This window comes from Eulemur rufifrons, chromosome 15, assembly GCF_041146395.1.
Source record: "Eulemur rufifrons isolate Redbay chromosome 15, OSU_ERuf_1, whole genome shotgun sequence".
NCBI lineage: Eukaryota > Metazoa > Chordata > Mammalia > Primates > Lemuridae > Eulemur > Eulemur rufifrons.
The window spans coordinates 6,169,610-6,195,184 of record NC_090997.1 but is presented as its reverse complement, the minus strand read 5'-3'; the positions used below and the strand labels follow the sequence as shown (position 1 = coordinate 6,195,184).

The window sequence follows — 25,575 nt, the reverse complement described above, 5'->3', positions numbered from 1 at the left end:
ATGGTGTCAGGAGAGGCAGAAGAAGGATAAGGGCTATTTGTCAACCACACCCTGAGACATCTAGCAGGGCTAGTTAGAGTTGAGGATGGGGGCTCTCTTTGGCAGAACTAAAGCAACCCAGACCTTCCTGGAATGGGGAGTCAGAAACCTGAGAAGAAGGTTCCTTTTCCTCTTCTTTGAGGTCTCTTGGTCTCTCTTTTTGTGAAGGTTAATACCTTCTCTCTCTCTCTCTCTTTTTTCTTTTTTAGAGACAGGATCTCAACGCTGTCACTCAGGCTTGAGTGCAGTGGTGTGATCATAGCTCACTGCAGCCTCAAACTCCTGGGGTCAGGAGATTCTCTCAGTCCTTAGTAGCTAGGACTATGGCACGCATCACCACGCCCAACTAATTTTTTAAATTTTTTGTAGAGATGGGGTCTCACTATGTTGCCCAGGCTGTTCTTGAACTCCTGGCCTCAAGTGATCCTCCTACCTAGGCCTCCCAAAGTGCTGGGATTATAGGCTTGAGCTACCACGCCCAGCCAGATAATACCTTTTTACTTATGGAGGATGCTATTTAGTATGAATGAGAGGTCAGTTTATAGCAAGGAGTCCTCAGAGACAAATGAAGACTGGTTATCCCAGGGACATGAACTTGCTGTGAAGACTACCACTCTCATATCTATCCAATTTCTTTCTTTCTTTTTTTGAGACTCATCCCTCAGGGTAGAATGCAATGGCGTCATCACAGCTCACCACAACCTCAAACACCTGGGCTCAAGCAACCCTCTTGCCTCGGCTTCCCCAGTAGCTGGGACTGCAGCTGTGCGCCACCACGCCTGGCTAATTTTTTCTATTTTTGGTAGAGATAGGGTCCTGCTCTTGCTCAGGCTGGTCTCGAACTCCTGACCTCAAGCAATCCTCCAGCCTCGGCCACCAGGCGTGAGCCACCATGCCTAGCCTATCTATCCAATTTCTAACCACACTCCAGAGTCCTACAGCCTTGACAGCTGAGCCAAGAGGGGTACAGAGATGGGCCAGACACCTAATTTGAGAGCTGTAAGTTACATACACCTTGGCCAGAACTGTTGAGGCAAGTCACACCTGCAAGAGCAGGTGTCTGAGCCAAGATGTCTATACTCTGACCTGACTCTGCCTCTAACATCATGACCTCAATTTAAAATCACTGAAGCCAGCTGTGCTTCAGGTGCCTCATCTATTAAGGATCAACACCTGTTTTTGTGAGCGTCAACTAGGGTTGTATAGAAGTATCCCTGGGTGCCAGGCAGCTGAGATGGTAGGGGAAGACCAGATTCTAGCAGTATCCCCAAGTAGCTGGCCTTCTCGGGCTGGATGGGCCTGATGTCCAGAGCTAAGTCTCAACAGGAGAATCTTTCACTTTTAGTGCACAGTGTTCTCAGTGCTGTGTGGCCAAGCCTGTACAGCTGAGAGGATGGCAACAATAACTGCTACCATCTGCTGCTATGTGCCAACTGCTTTACATAGGCTATTTCCAACGCTTAGAGCCCTGCAAGGTAAATATCAGAAGCCCCATATTAGAAGTAAGAGAATGGGCTCAGAGAGGTTAACTCATTTTCCCCAGGTTACATAGCTGGTAAGAAGTCTGGTGATTTACATTCAGCGATGCTTAACTCTAGGCTTCAAGCTCTTGTCTCTGTATACCAACCTATTGTCCTAACAGAGGAAAGCTTGGAGGGATGGGAAGGTATTGTTGAAACAAAATGTTAGGCAGCAAGAAAAAAAAAGCAGAGAAAAGCAAGTACTGGCCATACAGTCCAGAGCCACCACATAAAAAGACAAGATGGACACAAGAAGCAAAAGCCAAGAGCAGCTCCTCCCTGCCAAGCAAGCCAGCCTTCCCAATCCCACTAAGACCTAACTAGTCTGCCTGGCATTCAAGGCCCTCCATGTCCAGGCCCACCTCTCCCATATAGTCTAGGTTCCAGATGCTCTGGGAAGCCCCTCTCCAACCCGTCCCTCACATATTCTGTCCTCTCCTCCTTGTTCCCACACACCCAGGCATGAGCCTGTCACCCCATCTACTCCTTTCCATTCTGCCCTCATCCCTCAGGGGCAACTCAGGTACCGCCTCCTCAGGAAGCCTCCCAATTCCTCCAGCTCAAATTCCCGACATCTCTAGCAGTGCTACCTTTCACCTGACATATAACCACATACTGTTCAGCATTGTGATTTCTCTGCACCTTGGGAGACCACTTCACTTCCCCACTGGACTGTAAACTCCTTCAGAGCCAAAAGTGAGTCTGACTTATTGCCCACTCCCCTCTAGTAACCAACTCATGCTGGACGTGTATTAAGGACTCTTTAGTGATTCAGTCCCCATTACCTACCTCTGGGACCTCACCTCCAGCCCCTTCTGCTGCAGCCACACTGATTCCCTCACTGTTCCTCAGACATGCAGGCATGTTCCCACCTCCAGGGCCTGTGCACTTACTAGTGTATCTTTTTAGAATGATCTTCTCCTAGATATACAAATAGCCCATGCCTTCAGCTCCTTCAGATCTTAACTCAAACGTCACCTCCTCAGAAGATCTCCCTGGCCACCCTAATACCACCCCAACATTCTCTATTCCCTTTCCCTGCTGAGTTTTTCTCCAAAGAAAAATTATATCTTGTGAATTATCCAAGATATAATTTACTTATTTGCTTTTAGTCTATCTCCCCTACAAGAAAGGATATCTTTTTTATTGTCTTGTTCATTGATTTTTCTCCCCTGCCCCCAAGTGCTTAGAATAGTGGCTGATATAAATACTTGATGAATGAACTGAATTGAAGGTAGGAATCATTTTACTTTATACAACTTTGCATCCCCTTCAGGGCCAAAGACAGCCTCAGACACAATCTGGCCCTCTAAAAATACTTGCTCAAAGCCTGTTTCCCCAGATCACTACTCATGTGCCAGGCCCAACAGTGAGCCATGGAGCGCTCAATGCTACTATTGGCATGTACGGAGGCCATTAGGGAGATGGCCAACTGGGGAAGGTGCTGGCTGGCAAGGCAAAGCAGGAAAGGTGAGAAGTAGCGAGAGAAGTCACAGGCAGCATCACCTGTCTCTTCCTCCTGCTGGGGGGACCTCTCCCCTTCACTCTCACTACAGCTCCTGCTCCTTGGCCGCTTCCGAGAGTGGTGCTCCTCCTCGATGCTGGCTGAAGAGGCAGGAGAGCCTGCCAAACCATGGTCCTCACCATTTTCCAGGGACCTATCTGGGCTCCTCTGTGGCTTAACCCCATTCTTGGCCTTCTTGAAGAGGACTGATGTTCGGCGGCCCACACCACTAAGTGGGGCACCAGCAGGGGTGTCTGGGGCCGTGAGGGATAGTCTATTAATGCCATTGTCACCAAGCAGGTGTTGCAAGGGCTCACTCCCTAGCTGTAGAGGTGATTTTTCCAAGAGCTCATCTTCTTCCATCTTTCTGGGCTTTAGTAATCGGCTTGGAGATTTGCTATCATTGATGGGTTTCAGAGTGGGGGGATCCGGGGGGGATTCTTGCTCAGACAAGGAAGGCGCAGGCCCAGTGGGCTCCAGGGTTGGTGGAGGAGGCAGTTTGGAGTCATCTGTTAGAAAAAAAGAGAACCTGCTTGAACATTTTAGAAAATGTCTGCCCCTACAAGTCAGAAACTGACACTGATAACCAAGGACCAGAAGCGTGGGCTATGATGAGGCTTGAGATGCACCCCAGGTCTTAGACCTTGGGCAAAAAGAAAGAAGGAATAAGTTTACCTATACTAGTAGTTTGCAACCCTGTCTATGTATCACCTAGGAAGTTACTTAAAAATTCCAATGCCAAGGCCCCATCCCAGAACAACTGAAATCAAAGATGGAGCATTTAAAAAAAAAAAAAAAAAGCTTATCAGATGAGTCTAGTAAGGATTAGGTTGCAAATCATTGCTCTACACCCAAGAAAGCCAATCAATAATAAGGTTAAGTCTCACCGGCCTCAAGTATTTTCTCACCTGTCAATGTATTTTGTTTCACATCACACAAGTGAGAATAAGTACAGCAGGTAAAAAGAATAAGTTTACAGATGCAGAAAACTGAGACGAAGTAAATTAAATCAGTGGTTCCCAAACATGTCTACTCATCTACCACCTTGAAACTTAAAAATTGAGACTTCTGAGCTACAGTCCAGACCTTCCTATCTGAATCTCTGGGAAGTAAGGCTGGGAATTTTTTTTTTTAATCCTCTAGTAATGCTGTTGCAGCTGGTCGGTCCACTGGGCACGACTGTACTGCCAGAGCCCAGGAGTAGGGATACCAGTGGCATGCTGACTGCCACATGGGGAGTCAGGAAGAGTCACAATGGACACAGAGCCCTGTAATGCCAATGTGATCTCTCAGCCATGTCCCCATTCTCTGCCAACCTAAAATAAAATGGGCCATTCCCTGTAATTTGGGACCCTACTCACTGAAGATAACTCCTAACCTTTTGGACTGTGTGGGTGACAGGCCCTCCCAGGCTGTAGGCTCAGACCCTAGAGAGGTATGAGGAAGACAATTCTGTCCCCAATGAAAGGGAGGAATGAGAAGCAGCTCAGCTTATATGGCTCTTGGGTTTCTGAGAATCACTTCCCCAGCTGTCTTTTATAATCTGACTTCTCTGCTTGAATAGGCCTGTAGACTCAGCCAGCTGGGGTCGAAAGCATGAGGTAGCTCAAGAGCCCAGGGTCTTTCCTTCTCTACTATCCCCCCAAACCACAACCTAACCTGCTCTAAGAGCCCCTCTACATGGTAGTATAAGGTAAGCTTATATTTAACTGGTATGCGCAACACAGCCATATCAGGTGCAAGATACTGACGTACTTCTTAACTGGCTAGTATACAGCTGCTGGGTTCCCGCACCTCAAACTTCCCTGAATCTCCCCACAATCCAGCAACTAAATATCCACATCAGGGGCCCCCAGGAGCCCACTCCCATACAAAAGTCAGCATCTACTGTGAAGGATAAATTTTGGTCTCAACTGATTATTAAATATTTTGAATACCATCCCTGAGTATATATGGAAGTGTGATCCTTCCAAGGGCTTTTGCTTGCCCTGACAAGGGTCAAAACTAAGATCAGGGAAGGATACTCCCATGATGAGATTTCAGCTTAGCCCTTGTCCCCACCCCCTCAACCTCCTGCTTGCCCGTGACTATCTCTCACCTCTGTCCACATCATCTTCCGGCTCCTCCTGCAAGGCCTGCTCCAGCACAGCTACATCCCCCCGGGGCCCTGCTGGCAGCTCCCCATTGGACACTGTCTTGTTCAGTGATGGTGGCTGCAGTGGTGGCGGCTGCGCCAACTTCTGCCGCAGGGCGTTGATCTCCCGGCGTAGCAGGCGCACACGGCGGGTGCGGGCCCCGCTGGACCGCATGGCGCTCACCAGGTCCAGTTTCTCCAGCAGCTCCTTCAGCTGCACCTCTGGGGACAAATGGGCCCGGTTCTCTGGGATGAGGATGTTGTCCACTGCCGGGGAGAAGGGAGGACAGAAGGGGCTGAAGCATCTGCCCAGCCCAGGGCAAGGGGAAGGGGCCAAATCCTTCGGATGCAAAATACTCTCCTGGAATGCCTGCGCCAGCGGCTTCCAACAGCATCACTGTGGGGCCTTGGCCCTGCAACACCACTGCCCGGAAGGCAGCCACGGGGACAAGGTCAGAATCTGGGAAACATCTGCAGGAAGCAGTTCATAGTCATGATTATGGGCTCCATGGAGCAGGCACGAGGCACCTTGGCAATCCCCCAGACTGAGTGACAGTTTTGGCTGCTGCCATTGAGAAGCAGAGAACAGGGAAAGGCAGAGTACGGGGCTCAGAGGCAATTCCATTTATCTGGTTCTCCACCTGCACCCTTCGGAATTAGCCAGAGACACACTGCAACACTGCACTCTCCCTGCCCTATGCTCCAATGCCATACAGAAGAGATCCAGGAGAGGAAGACCCCAGGTGAGGCTTTACCTTTTCAAACAAACTGCCAGCACCTGATTCCCCTTTCTACCATTCAAGAAGTGCTCAGTACATTAAACTTTAACCCTTGGAACTATTCCAGCCACAAGCAGGTATACCCTAGTCTGTGCCTACCCCCAGCTTTGCTCCAGGGATCTATCCTATAGCCCCAAGGCCCACCCTGATCCCTGGCGCTGTGAGCTCTGTTCCTATGCCTCCTTCTGGCCCCGCTCCGCCCCATCCATCCAGGCTTCTCACCATCTTCCCAGGAGAAGCGGTAAAAGTCCTCCAACTTGGGTGACTCGGGAAGGTGGGTGCCCCTCTCGGGGTCATAGCCAATGTTCTCTGCCTGCCGCCGGGCATGCCGTAGGATGGCCCCTCCCAGGTCCCGCAGGCGGACAGCTGCTCGGTGGAAAATTGTGTCTTTAGCATTATACTTCATGCAGTTGGTAACTATAAGGTTAAAGTCCTCCTCAAACTCCTCCAAGGTGTGATACAGGTGGGACTCCAGCTTCCGCCTCATAGTAGAAAAATCCATTGGCTTGGATATGAATTCCAGGTAATCTGGAACCTAAACATATAAAACCTGTACAATTACAACAACCATTTACTAGCCAAACAGGCACACCCTTCACCAGCACTCTTGGCCTCCCCATTTTCTGATTTGGTCATGCTGGGCTCACTCAGAGCCCCAGGAGCCTGGCCCACCCTGGCCTGTGGACACCTCATTGTGGGCAAGTCTACCGGCCTTGCCAGACCCACCTCCCAACCTCCAGTTTTGCATACCTTGTGGCCCAACCCCCTCCTGGCCTACTCAGACCCTGTTCCAGTGCAGGAAGGGTTTATTGCTTGGGAAGTAGGGGGAACTTGCCTCACTTAGGTTGACTGGTTCAGAGAAGATGTGTGCAGGATCCTTCTCCTGCAGCAGGTCCAGTGTTGTCCTCAGCAGAACATTGAATGGCATCAGCTCCAGCTCCATGGCAGCCTGCTGGACCTTGACCTGTGTGCGAGGTGGGGAGAGATCAGGACATCCCCTGCAAAGAGGCACTGAAACTTTTTCTTGATAACTTGACTTTCACCAATCATGTACACCAAATTTTCACAGGGTGTTAAGCTCACCAGTATACGAGAAGCTATCCCCCAACCCTCAGCCTAGGAATAATGATACCAACAGCTACCATTTTCTGAATGTTTCCTATGTATCAAGCACTATACCAAAACTTACCGTTAATAATTATTACAATTATAATAATTAACACTTTTATAGTCCTTGCTAAGTGCCAAGTAATGTTCTAAGCATTTTATATAATAAAGATGAGTATATGAGGTAGATACAGATGAGGCATTTTACAAAGAGGAAACCAAGACAAAGACCGACTCAGTCTACAGTCACATAGCTAATAAAGGACAGAGTTGGGACCCAGTCCCAGAAGTCTGGTTCTACAGTGAGTGTTCTTGACCGTTATGCAACACTGTCTCTCTACTCATATTACTTCAATTAATCATCACAATAACCCTTAAGGAGAAATTATTATCCCTGTTTTACAAATATCGAAGCTGAGGTTTAAAGAGAGTATGATAAAAGAGTCACTAGTCTAAGGTCACCTGGCTAGAAAACAACAGGCAGAATTTGAACCCAGGTCTGACTTAGTCCAAGAAGCACACTGATGATGTAAAATGCGTCTTGGACCAAAGTTTTCCATCTAGTGTGCTGAGATACTGATCCCATCAACCCTTAGAGCACCTGGATCAGCCTGGGGTAACCAAGGCCTCTAGGCTCACCATGCAAGCGACAAGCACCCTCATATACTTACAGTAGTATGCTGTACAAATGTTATTTTTCTACATGTGTCCTAATCTGAAAAGGTTGGGAAGCCATGAATTACACTATGGGAAGCTCCTGCCTCTTGGCTACCTCAAAACACACCTGCCTGCTTCCCCCAGGGCAGGGCCTCCTCCTCTCTTCTGATTTCTCTGAATCAGGGGTGGGAAGCGAGGCTCAGTTGTGAGAGCAACCTTGGGATGGCACAGTTTGAACTTGCAGAGAAGGTCCCGAGATGTCTTCCATGGCCACTCACACTAAATATGGCAAAAGCTACCCAGGATTCGAGGTGGAAACTCTAGTTATTGGGCTGCTCAAGAAGGGTTTATGCCAGGATGGAAGAGTGATGTAGAATTTGGAGAAAGAGAAAAATGAACATTTTTAACCCAGGCCTTCAAGCACGTGAGTAACAGCTGCTATTCCCAGACCATAAAGAATAGTTTTGGCTTGTCATCCATTCAGTTAGTACTTGCTCTCTGCCATGTGCAGAATGCTGCAGTAGACTCTTCAGGGAAGCACAGAGTATCAATAACAATAATAATCACAGCAGCTGACGCCTACTATGTGCTAAGCACTATTCTAAGCTCTTTATATATAACTCATCTAATCCCCACAACAAGCTTATGCTGTAGGCTCTGTTATTACCCCCATACTACAGGTGAGGAAACTGAGGTGTTAAGAGATTAAGTAATTTGCTTAATGTCACACAGGTAGTAAATACCAGAACAAAGATTTAAGCCCAGGCAGTCTGATGCCGTAACTCATGTTCCATAACCACCATGCTATACTACCTACCTCAACATTTCCCATGCTTAGGGGCTTAGAATCTCCTTCAACGGAGGTGGAAAATTTAAATGATACAAGACCACAAGTGTTTAAGGGTCAAGTGAGAACCCTCAGAAGCTCCCAGACCAAAAGTTCTCAACTGGTGATGTCCACTAGAATGGCCTGAGAAGCTTTTCAAAATCCTCAAGGCCAGGCTCCCCCGAGACTTCCTGAATCAGAAACTCCAGGGATGGCCCCAGGCATATACTAAGCTTATGCTAGAGGCCACCAGGAGCTGAACCCCAAAACACAGAAACCATCATTAGCACTACAACCAGTACAGAGTAGGCAGCCCTTGAAGCCCACAGTGTTGGGCAGGAAGGGGAGAAAGAAAGCTGGCATCAGGTAGGGGCTCCCAGGTCTCCCAATGCCAGACTAACAGTGGGAGAAAGAGATCTTGAACTAGGGCCCTGGAGCCAGGAGCTCCTCCTTACCTGCTCCCGCTTGAGCTTTTCTCTCTTCCGAATCAGCTCAATCAGCAGCCGTGCCCGCTCCAAATCGTGCCGGAGCTTCTGCCAATATTTCAGCTCTTCCTTTACTGCACTCGTCTTCTCGTCCTGCTCTCGCTGCAGCAGGAAAGAGAAGGAGGGGCTGGGAGCCTCCTTCCTGCCCAAACTCCTCTCCCTATTCAAGCCTCATGGAGCTTCAGCAGGTAAGAGTCCTGTTCCCTTCCTTGAACCACAGTCTCAAGAAGCCTTCTACCCTTCTCCACCCAGTGCCTACCTCCCAGGCTTCCCTGGCCCTATAACAATGTTTCTTCATTGCAGCTGTGCTGGAGTGGGATCTGAGACTGCTTTCCCTTGGCCCCAGGGACACCAAAAAGTAGCTATAGCCCTCAGGGCTGGAACAAGAAAACTAATATACACCTCAGGGGTGGAAAGAATTTCACCTTAGATCTTTGACTTGGCTAGAAAATAAAATGAAGTTCTTACTATAAGCTTGAACATACTTTGGTAAAACAACAACAAATGTGATTCCTCCCCTAGAAGAGATTACAGTTGTAGCTGGTGGAAGGAAGACACCCAGGGTTTGAAGCACAGGGCATATTAACATACAGACAAGAAAAACTAATAACATATATACTGAGAGAATACAAAATAGGGGACCTGAGTAGGTGGGGTTAGGTTACGGAAGGCTTCCTGGGGCAAGCAATCGGACTAGGGTTTCACATACAGTGATGGACATGAATGGGCAAAGCAGTAACCGGAACTGAAGAGACCAGAAGGGCAAAAATGTAGAGACAGAATTAATGATTTCCTGCTTGGTGAGCAAAATGAGCTGGCCAGAGCAGAGAAGCTAGAAAGCCACAAAAGCCACGGAAGATCTAGGACCCAGCTGACACGAAGACTGAAATGCCAGGCAAAAGAAGCTAGACTTAGCCTGCCTGGAGAGGGGAGTATATTTCAGAAAGGGAAGTGACAGAAAGCAAAATGGTATGTAAAGAGACACTATCAATTGTAAAGCAAAGAAAGAATTAGAGGCTGCAAACTATCTAGAAAGCCATTGCTGAGATTAAGGGGAAATGGGTGAACAGGATGGTTATAGAATGGAGATAAAGGGCCACATATTGATAAACGCCAATAAACAGCTTAAAGGATGGTAACCTGTGGCCAGTTATGGGAAAGAGTCAAAAGTAACTCCAAGACGGGGAACTCTTGATATGACATCAGGAGGGAGGAGGGTTCCATGACAATAACAGGGAAATAAGTTTACAGAGAGGAAGGAAAATAATTAATTCAGTTTCCAATTTTGAGTTACAAGTAACAACACCCACATGGAAGCATCCCAGAGTGACTGAGGGTAGAAATAAAAGGATGAGGACAAGAAGAAAAATCTGGAGCTACTACCACACAGTTATTTTCAATTATGAGACTGGACATGTTCTCCACGCAAATAAGCACGCGGAACAGCCACTGGGAACGTTACCATTAAAGAGCAAGAAGAGGGATCAGCAGAGGGTGCAGCCAGAGGGTTGAAAGAGGTGGGAAATGGTGTCACAGAGAGGATCTTGGACAAGGTGATCTGTGGTGTCAAATGCAGTCTAATGGTCAATTAGGTGAGAATATGAGGAAAGACTTGCTGGGAGGAGGCTGCTTTTAGGGGAGGCTTCAGAGGAGCAGGTGGACCAAAAAGTTGAAGGGAGGCTGGATACAGGCTTGCACTTCAGGAGTTTAGCTACCAAAGGCAAATGTGAGATCAGATAGAATGCAGAAGGTACTAGTCACACAAAGGATTGCTTCATCTCTGGATCAACAGTGTATTTAAAAGCAGAAGTAATGGAGCAGATACAAAGGGAGAGAGAACTATAGATGTTAAAAAATTTAAGGGAAATAAGGAGCAGAAACATTAAACATGCAGCAACTCCAGGTGCTAATGGCTATCAGCCACCACAATTGGACAGGCTGTGTGCTACAACTTAGATCACAAATCTGTATATTTACTACGAAACAGTTTTTTGGCAGATGGCAGTACAATGTCTTGAGGAAAGGGCACTTTTTCCCTACTCATACAATGTGGCCACCCTGGCTCTCATTTACCCTACCTCTTCTGGCTTTCTGCCACATCTAGAGATTTTCCCCAAATACATATATGGAAAGTTGGGCTTGCTCTCTGCTCTCCCCTAGAAATTGCTCCAAAGTCAAGCTTCTCCCATCCAGGAGGGGCTGCCGTCTTGTCTGACGATCTCTGTAGTACTGGAGGTTGTTCCTGGGATAGACCACCCAGAGGGATAATCCCCTATAGGCAAAGGCTCCATGGAGAGCTAAGGGTGGGGTGCCAGCACTGCACCAACCATTGCTCCTTCTCCTTCACTCTCGCCTCCCTCCACCAGTCTCAAATCACCATTGCACCTACCTGCTCAGCATTTCTTTGAGACTGCAGGTGGGAGTGCAGGCGCCGGATAAGGGGGACACCATTCCGTGCCTGCCGTTTCAACAGCCAATAGTTGTGAAGCCGCTGCATGAACTGGTTTTTCCTCTGAAAGGAGAGACCACTACAGATCTTGTTCAACCTTGAGTAGAGGCACAGGGAAGTAAAAGACAGGGTCAGTGGGCAGCCTAGATTATAGCCCATGCATCCTATCCAGACCCTGGTTCATTTCTGAACCTTATAAAAGAAGACAGAATACAGTGGCCAAAACCTCACCTCGGAAAAAGGCTTGAAAAGGTCAGCAAAGTTAAGCAGCTCAGATTCAGCTTGAGGTATTTTTCACTTGCTTTTCTACCTCCTGCCTTGCAGTCTTGATCCTCCAAAGGAAACTTCTTCCAGAAACCCTGTTTCCTATAGTCCTGGACTTCTTTGTTCCAGGTATGGACTGAGAAACAAGCCTGTGCCTCAACACCCCCACCTTCCTCTTGATAAAAGCAGCAAAAAGGAACAGGAACTTCAGTAAGCTGTGAGCAATGTGGCCACTATTGGCCTCAGCCTCCTGTAGCTGAGGGTCCCACCAAACCAGGGAGTAGCCCACAACCAAGATGGAAAGAAAACCAGTAGGAGTGTATCAGGTTACCACTTTCTGAGCCAAAATACAACCCCTTAGAGTTGTCTGACCTCTTCCATTAAAAAAAAAAAAATCTCAGCAGCCCAAAATATTCTCTAATCTTGAACCAAATGAAAAAAAAGGGGGGGGGGGCTCTAAAGGTGTAAGAGGATGGAGAATCTGAAAACTTAGCTGACTAAATTACTCAAAAGGGAAATCTTAAGGTCAGGGTTAAGCCAACAACATCTGGGGGTGGGGAGGAGTAGGAAAGGAACTAATGCCCATACTGTAAGGTGGGTAACATCATTCCCACGTACAAAAGATGGAAAGACAGTTTGGGAACAAAGGCTACATAAGTTGTCCAAGTAACTAATGCAGCTAATAAGATAGTAGATCTGGGTGGGATTTGAATCCATGCTATCTCTCTGCTGTACCAAATTGGTTATCCACAGGGTAAGCAAGGCCTCAGTGCTCCTGTGGTTATTTCCTCTGCTTTTTCTCTCCATCCCACTCCACTGAAAGGAAGACAAGCATGGCTAAACAAAGAAGGTGAAACCTAAGGGTGGGCATGTTCGGCAGGACACTGCTCTCCTAGGCCTTGCTCCTCTCCACAGTCAGACATTCCTGCCCCAAAGCCAAGCTTATAAAATCAAGGCCTAAGCCTCTCCCCAAAGGACAGACCGCCCACCAACGCCCATGCCAAGCACACCTGCCCAGATGTAGGCAGCACCATCCCTCTACAACCTCTTGGCCATGGAGGGTCCCAACAGCATTTGTGCAGGTAAGGAAAATAATAATAAAATAGCAGCAGCAGCAGCCACCATTTATTGAGCACTTACTATCTGCCAGACACTGTGCTAAGTGCTTTACTTATATTATCTCATGTATTTCTCACAACAACTCTATGTGGTGGGTTCATTGACCAATAAATAAACTATAAGGCTTAGAGCAATTAAGCAACTTGCCAAAGCTCACACAGGTGCAGGTCTTTTCAGTTCTTAGCCAGCATGTTATGCTGGGCCCTGCGAGAGGCATCTAGAAGAACACACAACCACCCCAGGGCATAACCACCCTACAGATGGGGACTAAGCATCCACCGACTCACCTTAGGAAAGAGGGTAGCCTACAAAAGCTTTGTGACTAGAAGACATATTCAAAGTTGCTGAAATTCTAACTTGGGCCATGGTTGGCAACAAAGGCCTCCCCTCCTAATCTCACCCTTAGGACTCCCAGCCTGGCAAGTCTGGTTGTCCCATCAATTCATTCCCCACTACCCTCCAGTATTCCATTCTCCCTACCCTTCTCATCAAGAGAGATGGACAGCAGTAACCCAACCTAGAGGCATCATGAGCCCCAGCCTGTGGTCCAGGGTTTTGGTCCCATCCCTTAGAACAGGACATGGCATATAGCAAGTGCTCAATAAATATCTCATTAAATGAATAAACGAGTAAATAACTTTACCTCCTGTGCCTGCGATTTCTTCATCTGGGGGTGTAGGAGAAGGTGCAAGGACTACATTAGATGAACAATCTCCAAGATTCCTTCCTGCTCTAACACTGTATGCTTTTTAATGAATATCACCCTTGAGATGAGCCTCTGCTGGAAAACGTTCCCTGTCTCTTGCTTCTCTGCCAAGCTTCCATCCCTCCAACAGCTCCAGAGCTCCAGCTCCCTCTCTGACGGTTTAAAACAGGTACAATGGTCTCTTTGCATACTTAATGGGGGCCCAGGTGGCTTAGTTACACAGCTGAACTGAGTAATCCTCTTTTCCCTATATCTAACCTTCGTAAGAGGAGAAATAGCTTGTTCTCCTCACACCACCATCTTCTCATACAGAGTCCCCACCATACCTAGGACAGAGTTTGCTGGATAGTAGATACAGAAACTGACCCCTTGAAACAGTTATTCTTCATTGGGAATAGTTCTACCCCACCCTCCAGGGGTTTTTGAAAGCATGCATGGGGACTGTTTGAGGTTGTCACAAAAACCAGGCAATAGGCAAGGGGAAGCAACTGGCATATAAAGACCAGGGATACTAAGCATCTAAAAATGCATGGGACAGATCTAACAATGAACAGTTATCCTGTCCAAATTGAAAAATACTGCCTTAGATATCCTGTCACCTAAGTTTCTAAGCAACTTAAGTGTCTTAGTTCACTTTGAACCAAAGGAAATACATTACTCTGAGGGGACTTTCAAAACCACAAACCAGGCCAGGTGAGCACAGGGTTTAAAGGAGAAGTTTAAATTTAGGGGCACAGAAGAGAACAGATGTCCATCAAAAGTGTATGGGGAAGGCCTGGCCCAGGGCCAACACCAGCCCAAGAAGAAACCATGAGTCCCTAAGGAGCCCTTCTGGGCAGGCTCACCTGTAGGAGGGTATCTGTGGGACAGTAACCAGGGGGGCAGTGGAGGGTGTGTCTCGGCCCGCTTCCTCTGGCTCCTTCTTAATCTTTTGCTTCAAACTCATCTTGCTCTTCTTGGGCACTCCCTTTAGGGGGCTGCCCACCCCACCTTGTCCTTCCTGCTCTTCCTCCTCCACTTCTTCCTCTTCTTCCTCCTCCCCACCACCCTCCTTCAGCCCCTCCTCATCTCCAGTCTCACTGAGGCTTCTGGGGGAGTCACCCTTCCTCCTAGCAGTGGCAGCACCTGGCGGCGAATGGGCCTCACAGTAGGCAGTCTTGCGGACTGTGAAGATGGTGCCATTGAGGCTGGTTTCACGCATGGGCTCAATCTTCATGAAGAGCCCAGCCCGCTGGGCACACGTCACATGGAAAGCTGTGTAGCAGTTCACCTTATGGCATTGGATGGCTGCACCTAGCCCCTTCTGCTTACAGATATAGCACGTTAGTTTCCAGCGAGCAGGCGGGATGTTGTCGATGCCCTCAATAGGTTCCAGAAACACGGTGTTAGCAAAGCAGACTTCAGGGATCCAGATGGCACACACCACGTGGGCCCAATGCCCATCACTGGTCTGTTTGAAGGCGCCACCCTTATTGGGACAGAGGGCACAATCCACAGGCCGGGAGGGAGACTGCAGGCAGCAGCGGCATAGCCACTGGCCCTCAGGGATGTAGGGAACACCATAGCACTCCTGGTGTACTGCCAGGTTGCAGATGTCACAGAAGAGAATGACATTGCTGTTGTGGCATTCATCATCTAGACACACACAGCAGAAGGCATCTTCATCAATGAGAGACTGTTGAGCCCCACTGCTGCGACTCTCCAAGTATGACTCCTTCTCAAGCCGGTCCACCAGCAGCTCAAAGGTATCTGCTGACACCAAACTATGCCCATCTATTCGCCGCTTCTCATTCACCATGTCTAGCCAGGCAATGTCCTCCTCATCCATGTCATACTCTACCTCTGCATCCAGGTCTTCAGGTGGCTTCTCAATGTATCGGTAGTAGGCAGCAGGCAGTGGGGGTGCTTCAGGCTGGCTGCCTGAGTCTACCATGCGGAAGCTGGGCTGTGGGAGGTGGAAGGAGGTGCCGGATGCATGCTTGGAACAGGACTCTTTCTTTTTGCCCTTGGATGAGGGTTTCTTAGACTTGCCAGGGAACTGAGGCTGCTCGCTGTTTTCCTTGTTACTATTGCATTCGGTGATATCCTGGGCAGTCAGCTCATCCTCAGTAATGATCTTGAGTGGGTCATATATGCTGATACGATGCAGGCGTCCATCAATGTCCACCTCAACAATCCGTTGGGCCTGGGCATATGTCAGGGTCTCCCGGGTGGGTGAACACTTGAGACTGTAGGGAGATGGGGAACGCCGGCCTTCGGCATTCTGCCGCAACTTCTGACGAGGTTTCCTCATGGCACCTGGGAACCAAGGGGACAGACCTAAGGAAAGAAGGCCAAGAGACTGTAAGTTGGATGTTCACACATTCATGCCCCCATTCACACTTCCATCTGATCAAATGGCCATCAAGAGGACCTGCTGTTCCCTCTGTCTGAATGACCTGCCCCTCAGGCATCCACATGGCTTGCTCCTTCACCTCCTTCAGGTATTTTACTTCTTCAAATGAACATCACTTCCCAGTGAGTACCTTCTCTGACCACTCTATCTACAATTGCAAATCTTTCTCCTCTATCAGCAATCTACCTTTCATTCTGCTTTATCTTTCCCTTTAGCACTCACCATCCTCTACCATGCTATGTAATTTACCTACTTTTTATGCTTATTGTTTGTTTCCTTCCACTAGAATATAAGCTCCATGAGGAGAGGGATTTTTGCCTGTCTTATTCACTGCTTTATCTTCAGTGCCTGGAGCAGTGCTTAGCTCCTAAGTAAGTATTCAATAAGTATTAGTTGGGTTGGGCGTGGTGGCTCACACCTGTCATCCTAGCACTCTGGGAGGCCAAGGCAGGAGGTTCGAGTCCAGCCTGAGCAAGAGCAAGACCCTGCCTCTACTAAAAAAAAAAAAAAAGAAAAAAAGAAAAATTAGTCAGGTGTCATGGCGCACCTGTAGTCCCAGCTACTCGGGAGGCTGAAGCAAGAGGATGGTTTGAGCCCAGGAGTTTGAGGTTGCAGTGAGCTATGATGACACCACTACACTCTACCCAGGGCAACAGAGCGACACTCTGTCTCAAAAAAAAAAAAAAAAAGTATTAGTTGAATGAAAGGAGAATCAAAAACTCATGATCCCTGCTTTCAAGGAGCTGTCTGAAAGGACAGAGAAGTAAACAGATCATTACAACGTGACATGGGGAAAGATCTAATGTTTTAATGATGTACATAAGGCTGTAAGACCACTAATTATGGAAAAGGTGGTTAAGGCTTCAGAAAAGAAAACAAGAACAACATCCATTTTCAAGCTCTGTACATGAACACTGTGCTCTATCAGAAGTTCAAAAATTCACAGATCTATAGCCCTCTCCCAATCTACCCTACCATGAACAGAAACCCTATTCCTTTACCCTGCCTGTGGATAAAGAAGAGAAATGCATATCCCATTATCACATGTGGTCTAAGAACTTTAAACTACAGTACACAGGGTACTCTCTGCAAAAGACAGCATCCAAGATATACTAGCTAGTATATTTCCAAGCAGAAACACTGAAAGCTCTGGGGGGAGGGTGGGGCTCCAAGAGATCTCTTTTAAGTGGCCTATCTGGGACCCTCCTTGAATTCAAGGCCAAGTGATCAGGGCAGTATCTGAGATAAACTCTCTCAAAAGTCCTTCTCTCCCAAATTACTTACATCTAGTCTATCCTTGTATAGCAAAGAGAAAGCTCTAGTTTCCCACATCATTCTCTGGATGGAGGGAACTATGACAAGCTCATAAGGAGCTACAATAGGCAGTTATTGAGGCCATCACCAGTAGGAAAGACCTTTGGGGATATGGTGTCCCATGATGTAGGCAGACTTGGAAATACCTTTCCAAGTATTTGAAAGATTTAGGGAGAAGATTTCAAGGAGGAAAACAGAATTTGTTACCCTGGTTGCAGGCTCCACCATCTTTAGAGATGGTGATGATAATTTAACACTTTTACAAACTACGAAGCCCTCTTACTTAAATTTTAACATTTCTCACAACTACCTTGGGAGATAGTATAGATATCATCATCTCCATTTTAGGGATGAAGAAACAGAAGCTCAGAAAGATGTCACTCAACCAAAAGCTAGTTAAGTGATAAAGCTACAATCTAAACCCAGATCTTCGGATCTGTTCTACTCATCGCACTGGAAGGTAAGAACACCAAAGAGATGCCATGGTCCGGTACAAAAAGAGGCTCTGGGGCAATCTAGGTCTAACCTTGGCCCTACGTGACCTGGAGAAAGTCACAATCTCCCTGTGCCTCCACACTCCATCAGTAAAATGAGGGTAATCTACCTCTTAAGGGTTGCTATGTATTAATAAGGTATTATTAACATCCTTCTTTAAAGGGCCTTCCAATCCCAAAATGTGACTGAAACAAACAAATAAAACCAACGTGGCTGAGGAACGGTGCCAAGCCAGGCAGTCACACACCCCATTGGGAGCCAAAGGAAACAGAATCATCACAGCAGCCTCTGGGTTCCAGAGGCCCTTGGCCACTAAATTCCGAACAAATGCCAAGTCCCTGGGGGCAGCAGGGGCCAAAGATCTGCTTTCTGGCCCACCCCTCCAAAAGCAAGGAGGCCCTAGGAAAGGTGAGGATGTCTACCTCAATATCAACTTTAAATCGTTTAAAGAGGTGTGGCCCCTCCTTTCATTAAAGCCAGTTTTCTTCCTCCCCACCTGCTACCTTCTCTGCAGCTCAGGTATCTCTCAACCAAGCAGCAAGTATCTACAGAAATGTCTTCTATCCGACTCAGCCGTCTAGACAAGCCTCTAGACGCTGGAGAGAAAACCCTAGCGCAGAGGGGCTGCTGCTGAGAAAAATGAAATGAGTTTCGCCCACAAGGAGCTTGCAGTCTAGAACGCATTTTTTGGCGGGAGTTTCCCAATCTACACAGCTCTTCCCACCTTCAAGATAACTCCAACACACCTCCCCCCACCGCAGAGACGCTCTCAGCACCCCGAGCCCCCAATCGCCCACCTCACTCAGGTCCCCGAAGAATGAGGAGTTTCTGCAATTACAACGTATCCCCTGCTCCCCACACAAGATACTCATGAGACAAGGGAAGACCCCAGCCAACGCTCCTGTCCCTTTAAGAGAGCACCTCTTCCAGAAGAATCTTGACCCCACGGAGAAGAAAGGAGGGAAATAACATCTCCTCAGAGGGGAGGGGGCAAGCACACCAGAGACAGACTGACGCGGAATCCGACCCTCAGACAGAGAAAGCGAGCGCCAGCGAACGAGCGGGGCAAAAGGCGAGCGCTCATTGGCCGCATTACCTGCCCGTCAGGGGAAGAAGCGGGGCGAAGGGACGCTTAGGGGACGTAACTCTCCGCAGCTCTGGCCAATTGGAAGGCGTGGCGGGGGCGGGGCTTGGCGGCTCGGCTTCCAGGGCCGGGGGGAGACAAGATGGCGGCTGCGGGAGGGGGTCCTCGCTTTTCAGCTCCCCCCCACCCGCCTTCTCCTTCCTTGCCGCCGCCCCCGCTCCAGGGGAGAGCTTTCGCACGGCCCCTGCCCCGCTCGAGAAGGCCCCAGCTTCTCCGGTTGCCCCCTGTGCAGTCCGTGGTCCCCGTAGGCCCCGCTGCCCCCGCCCCCGCTCTGTCCGGCCCCGCTGCCGCCCCCATTACCTCAGCCGCCGGCCCGGCCCCACCGTTCGGGGCCCCTGGGCGCGGGCGGGCCGGCCGCCAAGCAAGTCGGCGCGACCCGGGGAGCAGAGCGCGGTCTCCTCCCGCGCTGGCCTCCGCGGCCTCCGCCGTGCCCCCTCCCGGCCCGTGCTGGGGCCCCGGCCCGGCCGCCGCCGCCGCTCCCGGGGGAGGAGGGGGAATGGAGCCGCCGCCGCTGCTGCTGCCGCCACGGAGCCGGCCGAGGGGAGGGAGGGATCAGCCCCCAGGCAGGATCCGCCCCTCCGGCCTCCCCCCCGCCACCTCCACCCCTTCCCTCTCTCCCTCCCTGGCTCCGCGGGCTCTCCCGCTGAACAGGAGAGAGAGCGCGAAAGAGGGGGGAAACGGGAAAAAAATCCCCCCGCCCGTGCCCGGCGCGGCGGCGGCCGGGGCGGTGCGGAGAGGAGCGCTGAGCCGCTGCCGTCGCCGCCACGGGGCACCGTCCCCGGCTCGGCCTCACGGTGGCGGTGCGGGCGCGGCGGGGGCGCCGAGCAGAGACCCGCTCTGCGCCCGCGGTGGCCCCGGCTCACCACGGCCCTTCCAGCCCGGGGGGCGAGTCTTACGAGAGAGCTGAGGTGGTTTGGGTCTAGTTAGGAGACACAGGGGTCTCTGAGTCTCCAGAATGGTCACTCATCCCCTCCCCCTATCTCTGTGGGGAGGTGGCTAAGGTTTGGGCCAGCAAGCCCCCTTCCTGAGCTGTAGGGCCACTCCAAAGGTTAAGCTAGAGCAGTCATGAGGTCAAAAGCGGTCTGTAGTTTCTTGGATGCAGGTGCCTACAATGCTTCCAGAAAGTCGCCCCCAACCCCATATCCAGGTCCCGAGGACAAAGGTCTAGCGATGTCCATCCCTTCCCCCAGTGGAAAGATCTGCCTTTGTGTACAGGTGAGCGTCTTGTTCTGCACAAGACATCGTTTATAAGAAACAGACCTGACTTTTCGTTAGATGTCATCCTTTCCTGTTTAAAAAGAGTAAACATAAAAGTTTGACAGTCTGCCTTACTACATCTGATAACTCGTCTGTCACTGGAGGCATGAACAACACTTTCTCCTTAAACCTGATTTGGCTAGAAGTCGGTTAATTTATTGCACTAGGTGGCTTTCTAAAAGCTGCTTGACAAATGGCAACTTCAGACTTTCAGATGTAACCAAACAGGCTTTTGTTTTGATTAAAAAAAAAAAAAATTTAAGAAGAGAAAAGGGCTCCATTGCCACTCTCCTTTGCCTATAAATTGAAAAGCTTGCCTCATATGACTGAAGCCTTAAGCGCCAATATTTAATGATTCTATAAAGGATGTATGGATAAGCTGCCGTTAAATGTGAAGATGAATGACATATTTTGCAAGTGTTTCCTCTGCGGGTGCTGGTGGTGTAGCTGGTGAGACACAATTTCTTACTTGGTTCTGATGAGCAAGGACATGGACTCTGGAGTCAGAAAGATGAAGGATAAAGTCTTAGGATCCAAGTCTTCCAAATGTTTAAACTGAACATACTGCTACTTTTGAAGTATAGATGTTTGTTACCCGAAGGGATTTAAATTATATAGAGTTTTAAATTTAAAAGTTTTATTAAAGTAAGGAGGCTAATTTGTTTAGACGTTTTCCCAGTAGATGGTAGCATCTTCTGGCAAAGAAGTAGTGCAAAAATACTTATGTTAACCAATTTTTTAAAAGAAAGGGGAGTGGTTTATGGAGCTAAGCAAGGGCAGGGCAATGTTTTGAAAGCTGTGAAGATGAAATAGTACGAATTAATGTCAAGTGTTCTAAAGCTAAGGGGAATAATCATTTGGAGGGATGGTGTGGAAGAAAAGATGATTAATTTGAAAGAGAAAGCCCCAGAGACAAGGGAATTGCAATTACAGTCCTTTTAGTTAAGAAAAAATAAAATCTGAAGACTAACAGAAACAAGAATACTGAATTTTTTGTTCTTTTAAAACAAGAAATATAATAACTATTTATACATATGATTAGTAACTTATTTGATGGATGTTCTCAAATTTTATTTACCACAATTCCCATTTGTGTGATTGGGAGCTATCTTTTTCCACTAAAATGAATAAATAAATACTTTGAGAAAAATGCATTGGTCTCCACTTGTAAGTAAAATAAGGATTTAAATGCTGTTGAAAATGCATTAAATCAACCTAATGCATGTGATTTTTTTCAGGTTTTTCTATTCAGAGCTTTCATATTAAGATCTTATTCAACCTAGTATTTCTCTTCCATTTTCAACTTCCACTTTTTAATGGTAACATTACAGTTGTCCTCACTTTCATTTTGACATGTGGAATTGGTTTCTATTAGTGTAACTGCACACATAACCAGTTCCCTATGATGTAATCTTAAATGTAACGTGGAACAATTATGTCGTTAAAAACAAATTTGGAACATGTATCAAAAATGCCAGAGGCACTACATTTAATTCACTTTAATCTTTAGCTATTTTAAAGAGTTTAAATTCACCAGCCCCTGGCCTTTCCATTAAACCATACAGCAATAAATTCAATGAATAGGGGCATGGACCTTTGATTCCAAACAGTTGTTTTTTAAAATCATCCATCTCTAAGTAGAAACTAACCGGTTTGGAATAGGAGAATGTTTTACCATTTAAAACTAAGAAAGGAAATGAAAACAAAAAGTCTCCATTCCACCCCCCCCACACACATACTTTTCTTTAGCATGTCAGGATACCTTTGTTAACACTTCACTATTACCATTAGTTTACCAAGCTAAGAAACTTCTGAAGGGTCAGATGCAACATCTACTGGATTAATAAAATATATATGATGAGAAAAAAATAGGCCTTGACTGATTGTTAAATTATTTTAAATAGAATAGTCCTTCTTTAGATGCTTGGCTAAAAGAATTCTGAAACCATAGTTGGGAGGAATGTTGGAGGTCAAAATCATTGTGATACTTTTATGCTGTAATGAAAATGGTTTAAGAATATAAAGTTTTCTTAGAAAATGGAAGAAATTTAGTTAGGTTAACAACAGGTCTTAAATGGAATACCACACCCTCTCAGTTTAATTCCACTCATTTATTCCTAAAACAAATATTTATTGACCACTTAGTGTATGTCCAACACTGTACAAGTTTCTTTGGAAAATAATGGCTAAATCTCAACCTAGAAAGGGGCCAGTAATCATATGTAAAGATAGAATATATTTTTCCTTGCCTTGAGTAGTGAGCTATAAAGAAGAAAGCTAGAAATTAGAAAACACATACAGGAGAAATTAGATAAGGTAGTGAACAGTGTGGAGCCACCATTATTCAAAGACAGCTTCTCAGAGAATGGGAGGCTTCTTTAGCCAGGTTCTAAATAGTGATGGATATGAATTGGTGAAAAGAGTGTGGAATGACATCATTGGGTTGGTGACAGGGCACCCCAGACAAAGGGACAATATGCAGGGGATAATAATGAAAGTATGTTAGCTAGTTTGTATGGACAGACGATAGGAAAGAAAAGGCTGAATTGGATAGGAGGTATGGCAAGGAGACAGGGATAATAAAAATAATACCTAAAACTTAATGTACGAGATACTGTGCTTAGTGTTTTACATACTGTTTATCAAAGATCTTTGTTGCACTTAACAGAAAACCAACTCAAATTAGTTTAATAAAGGAAATCAACTCTGATAACCGGAAAATCCAGGGGTCCATCTAGGTATAAGTAAGATCAAATCAAGGAACTCAAATTATATCATCAGAACGCTGTATCTTGCAGTCTCTCAGCCATCGTGAACCAATAGCTGTGGCCAGAGGGACATGCTCTGGTGAGATCTGGTCATGTATCCACTCCTAGAACCAGAGGACATGGGTGGGGGGGCGATTCTCCAAAGAGACAGTATGTGGATATACAAAATAGGTCCAATATGCATACCATATCTCATTTATGAATTTATTAACTCTGAAATAAGTATTATTGTCATCCCCATTATGTATCGGATAAAGTCGAGCAGGAGATCTGGTAAAACAGTAATAATTTACTATTTGTGATTAGGCATTATGAAAATAAAAAGACATTAACCAGAATGATGGAAGAGTTGTAGAGAAAGAGGAGGAAAAGCAAGGGTCAAGTCAGAAATCAGAAGACAAAGCAATGCTTTGATGACTGTTGGGACATAAGAACAAAGGAGAAGATTAGAGATGAATCTAAGTTAAACTTGGGAAGTTTTCACAATGCTGGTGTAATCACTGCAAATTAAGAGTGGCGAAGGGTTGCTCAGGAGCTCTTGTCAAGACTGGGGACCTGAGGATTGTGGAAATTATGAGATCAGCTCCAGTTCTGTGGAGTTTCTTTTGGTCACACTAAAATATATTATTTATTCAATAATGATTTGTGAGCTGCTGGTTAAGTTCTATTTTACCACTATAAAGGCCACAAAGGTGAAAAGGGTGTGCTTTCAGACTTGAAGGCACTTACAATGTAATCAGAATAAAGCAAGTCTATTAATGACTAGAACATGACACAGAATATAAGCACCTCAAGGCCAGGCGCGGTGGCTCACGCCTGTAATCCTAGCACTCTGGGAGGTCGAGGCGGGTGGATCGCTCAAGGTCAGGAGTTCAAGACTAGCCTGAGCAAGAGCGAGACCCCGTCTCTACTAAAAATAGAAAGAAATTATCTGGACAACTAAAATATATATAGAAAAAATTAGCCGGGCATGGTGGCGCATGCCTGTAGTCCCAGCTACCCGGGAGGCTGAGGCGGTAGGATCCCTTAAGCCCAGGAGTTTGAGGTTGCTGTGAGCTAGGCTGACGCCACGGCACTCACTCTAGCCCGGGCAACAAAGCGAGACTCTGTCTCAAAAAAAAAAAAAAGAATATAAGCACCTCAGGAGAGATGCAAAGTGGCAAAGTTTGGAGGAGAGAGTGAGCTTGTTTCTTTAGAGGAGATGGAAGGCTCTGTGAAGAAAGTGTCCTCTGAGCTCCACCGTAAAGCTCAGGTAGGGTGTCAGCTAGAAAGATAGTAGCCACCAGCATAAGCAAAGAGAAATATGTGTCAAAGAACAAAATTTCCAAATTGAGTTCCAAAGATCTAATAAAGGCTTTTATCAGCAATTTATGAACTGGGCAGCATGGAGGCTGCAAAAAAGAAAGGAGCTCCAATGTGCTAGATGAGTGGGTGAATTTTATAGGCAGAAAAAACCAGAGGAAATCAGGGACAGTGAACAAATAGCGTTTCAAGATAACTGTCCTTATTGGGATGTGAATGAAATCTCGTTGGCTTATTGGGATCTGGCTATCATCTTACTCTTGATTTCTCAGAAGGTCAGATTTTACAAGTAAACAATAACTTTCAGTTTGGTAATGTGGAACCTTGGCGTGAGTGACTCCATTTTGGGCCTGCTGTCTTTTCTTTAACAGGTGGAATAGGGAACAGTGGGTTATCTCATTTGACCCAAAAATGGGAGATGTGAGAGAAGATCGGAAAGGTAAAATCAGAGCCTGGAGGCTATTGGGTAGGGAACTGGATGTGAAGGGGCAGTGGTCCCTGATGATTTTTAGAACAGGGAAATGACTTGAATAGTTGCATGCTTTAAGATCTAGTCAGGTAGGAGAGTGTGCTACAGTATGGTTTAAATTATCCATCTAGTGTGGCTTACATTATCCTCTCTGGACTTGAATTCTAGCTAGAACTTTTTACTGTATACTCAGTGGAATGCTAAGCCACAAGCATGAAAGTAAATAGCACGTGGTAAGTATAAATTATTCAACCTGATTTAATATCTTATCATTTCAACCTTTAATTAGCATTTCTGTTACATCCTAAACTCTAAACTGTGAGCGAAGGCAGGGCACCATAAAATGTAACTTACTTCCATATTTTAACAGAAGAACCAACTCTACAAGTAGCCATCTTCTTCATATAATTTTACTACATGGAGAGAAAATACAGAAAAATAACAGCACATGCCAAACCAAAACGTGCATTTTAACAAGATTTCCTTAGATGATTCATATGCATGTTAAAGTTGAGGAGCAATATCCATTAGAGGATTCCAGGATTAAATTGTTTTAAGGTCTTTGCATTGTCTGAAAAAAAGGGCAAAGTTAAAGTATTTATATTAGCCTTTGATTAGTCAAAAATATCTATTGTAACAAAACGTATGTTTCCATTTATTTGGAATTTTTGAAAATGCAAACTAATCTATAGTGACAGAAAGCGGACTGGAGGTTGCCTAGAGGTGGAGGGGAGGATAGACTATACAGGGACATGCGGGAACTTTGGGGAGTGACAGAAACATTCTGTAAGGTGATTGTGGTAGAGAAACATAGGTGTATACATTTGCCAAACTCATCAAAC

At 46.8% G+C, this 25,575-nt stretch overlaps 1 protein-coding gene across 1 annotated transcript in view; it reads right to left on the bottom strand.

Annotated features, from left to right (window-relative positions):
* Positions 1–19,464, bottom strand: part of BRPF3 (bromodomain and PHD finger containing 3) — a 34,569-nt gene extending 15,105 nt beyond the window's left edge. Inside the window, exons 1-8 of the mRNA XM_069487939.1 lie at positions 19,238–19,464; positions 14,435–15,908; positions 11,441–11,597; positions 9,022–9,153; positions 6,812–6,940; positions 6,199–6,511; positions 5,162–5,464; positions 3,066–3,572 (exon numbers count right to left, since the gene is read on the bottom strand). Coding sequence (XP_069344040.1) covers positions 3,066–3,572; positions 5,162–5,464; positions 6,199–6,511; positions 6,812–6,940; positions 9,022–9,153; positions 11,441–11,597; positions 14,435–15,882 — 2,989 coding nt within the window. The 5' untranslated portion in view covers positions 15,883–15,908; positions 19,238–19,464. The remainder of the gene's footprint in view (positions 1–3,065; positions 3,573–5,161; positions 5,465–6,198; positions 6,512–6,811; positions 6,941–9,021; positions 9,154–11,440; positions 11,598–14,434; positions 15,909–19,237) is intronic.
* Between the last annotated feature and the right edge of the window lie 6,111 nt (positions 19,465–25,575).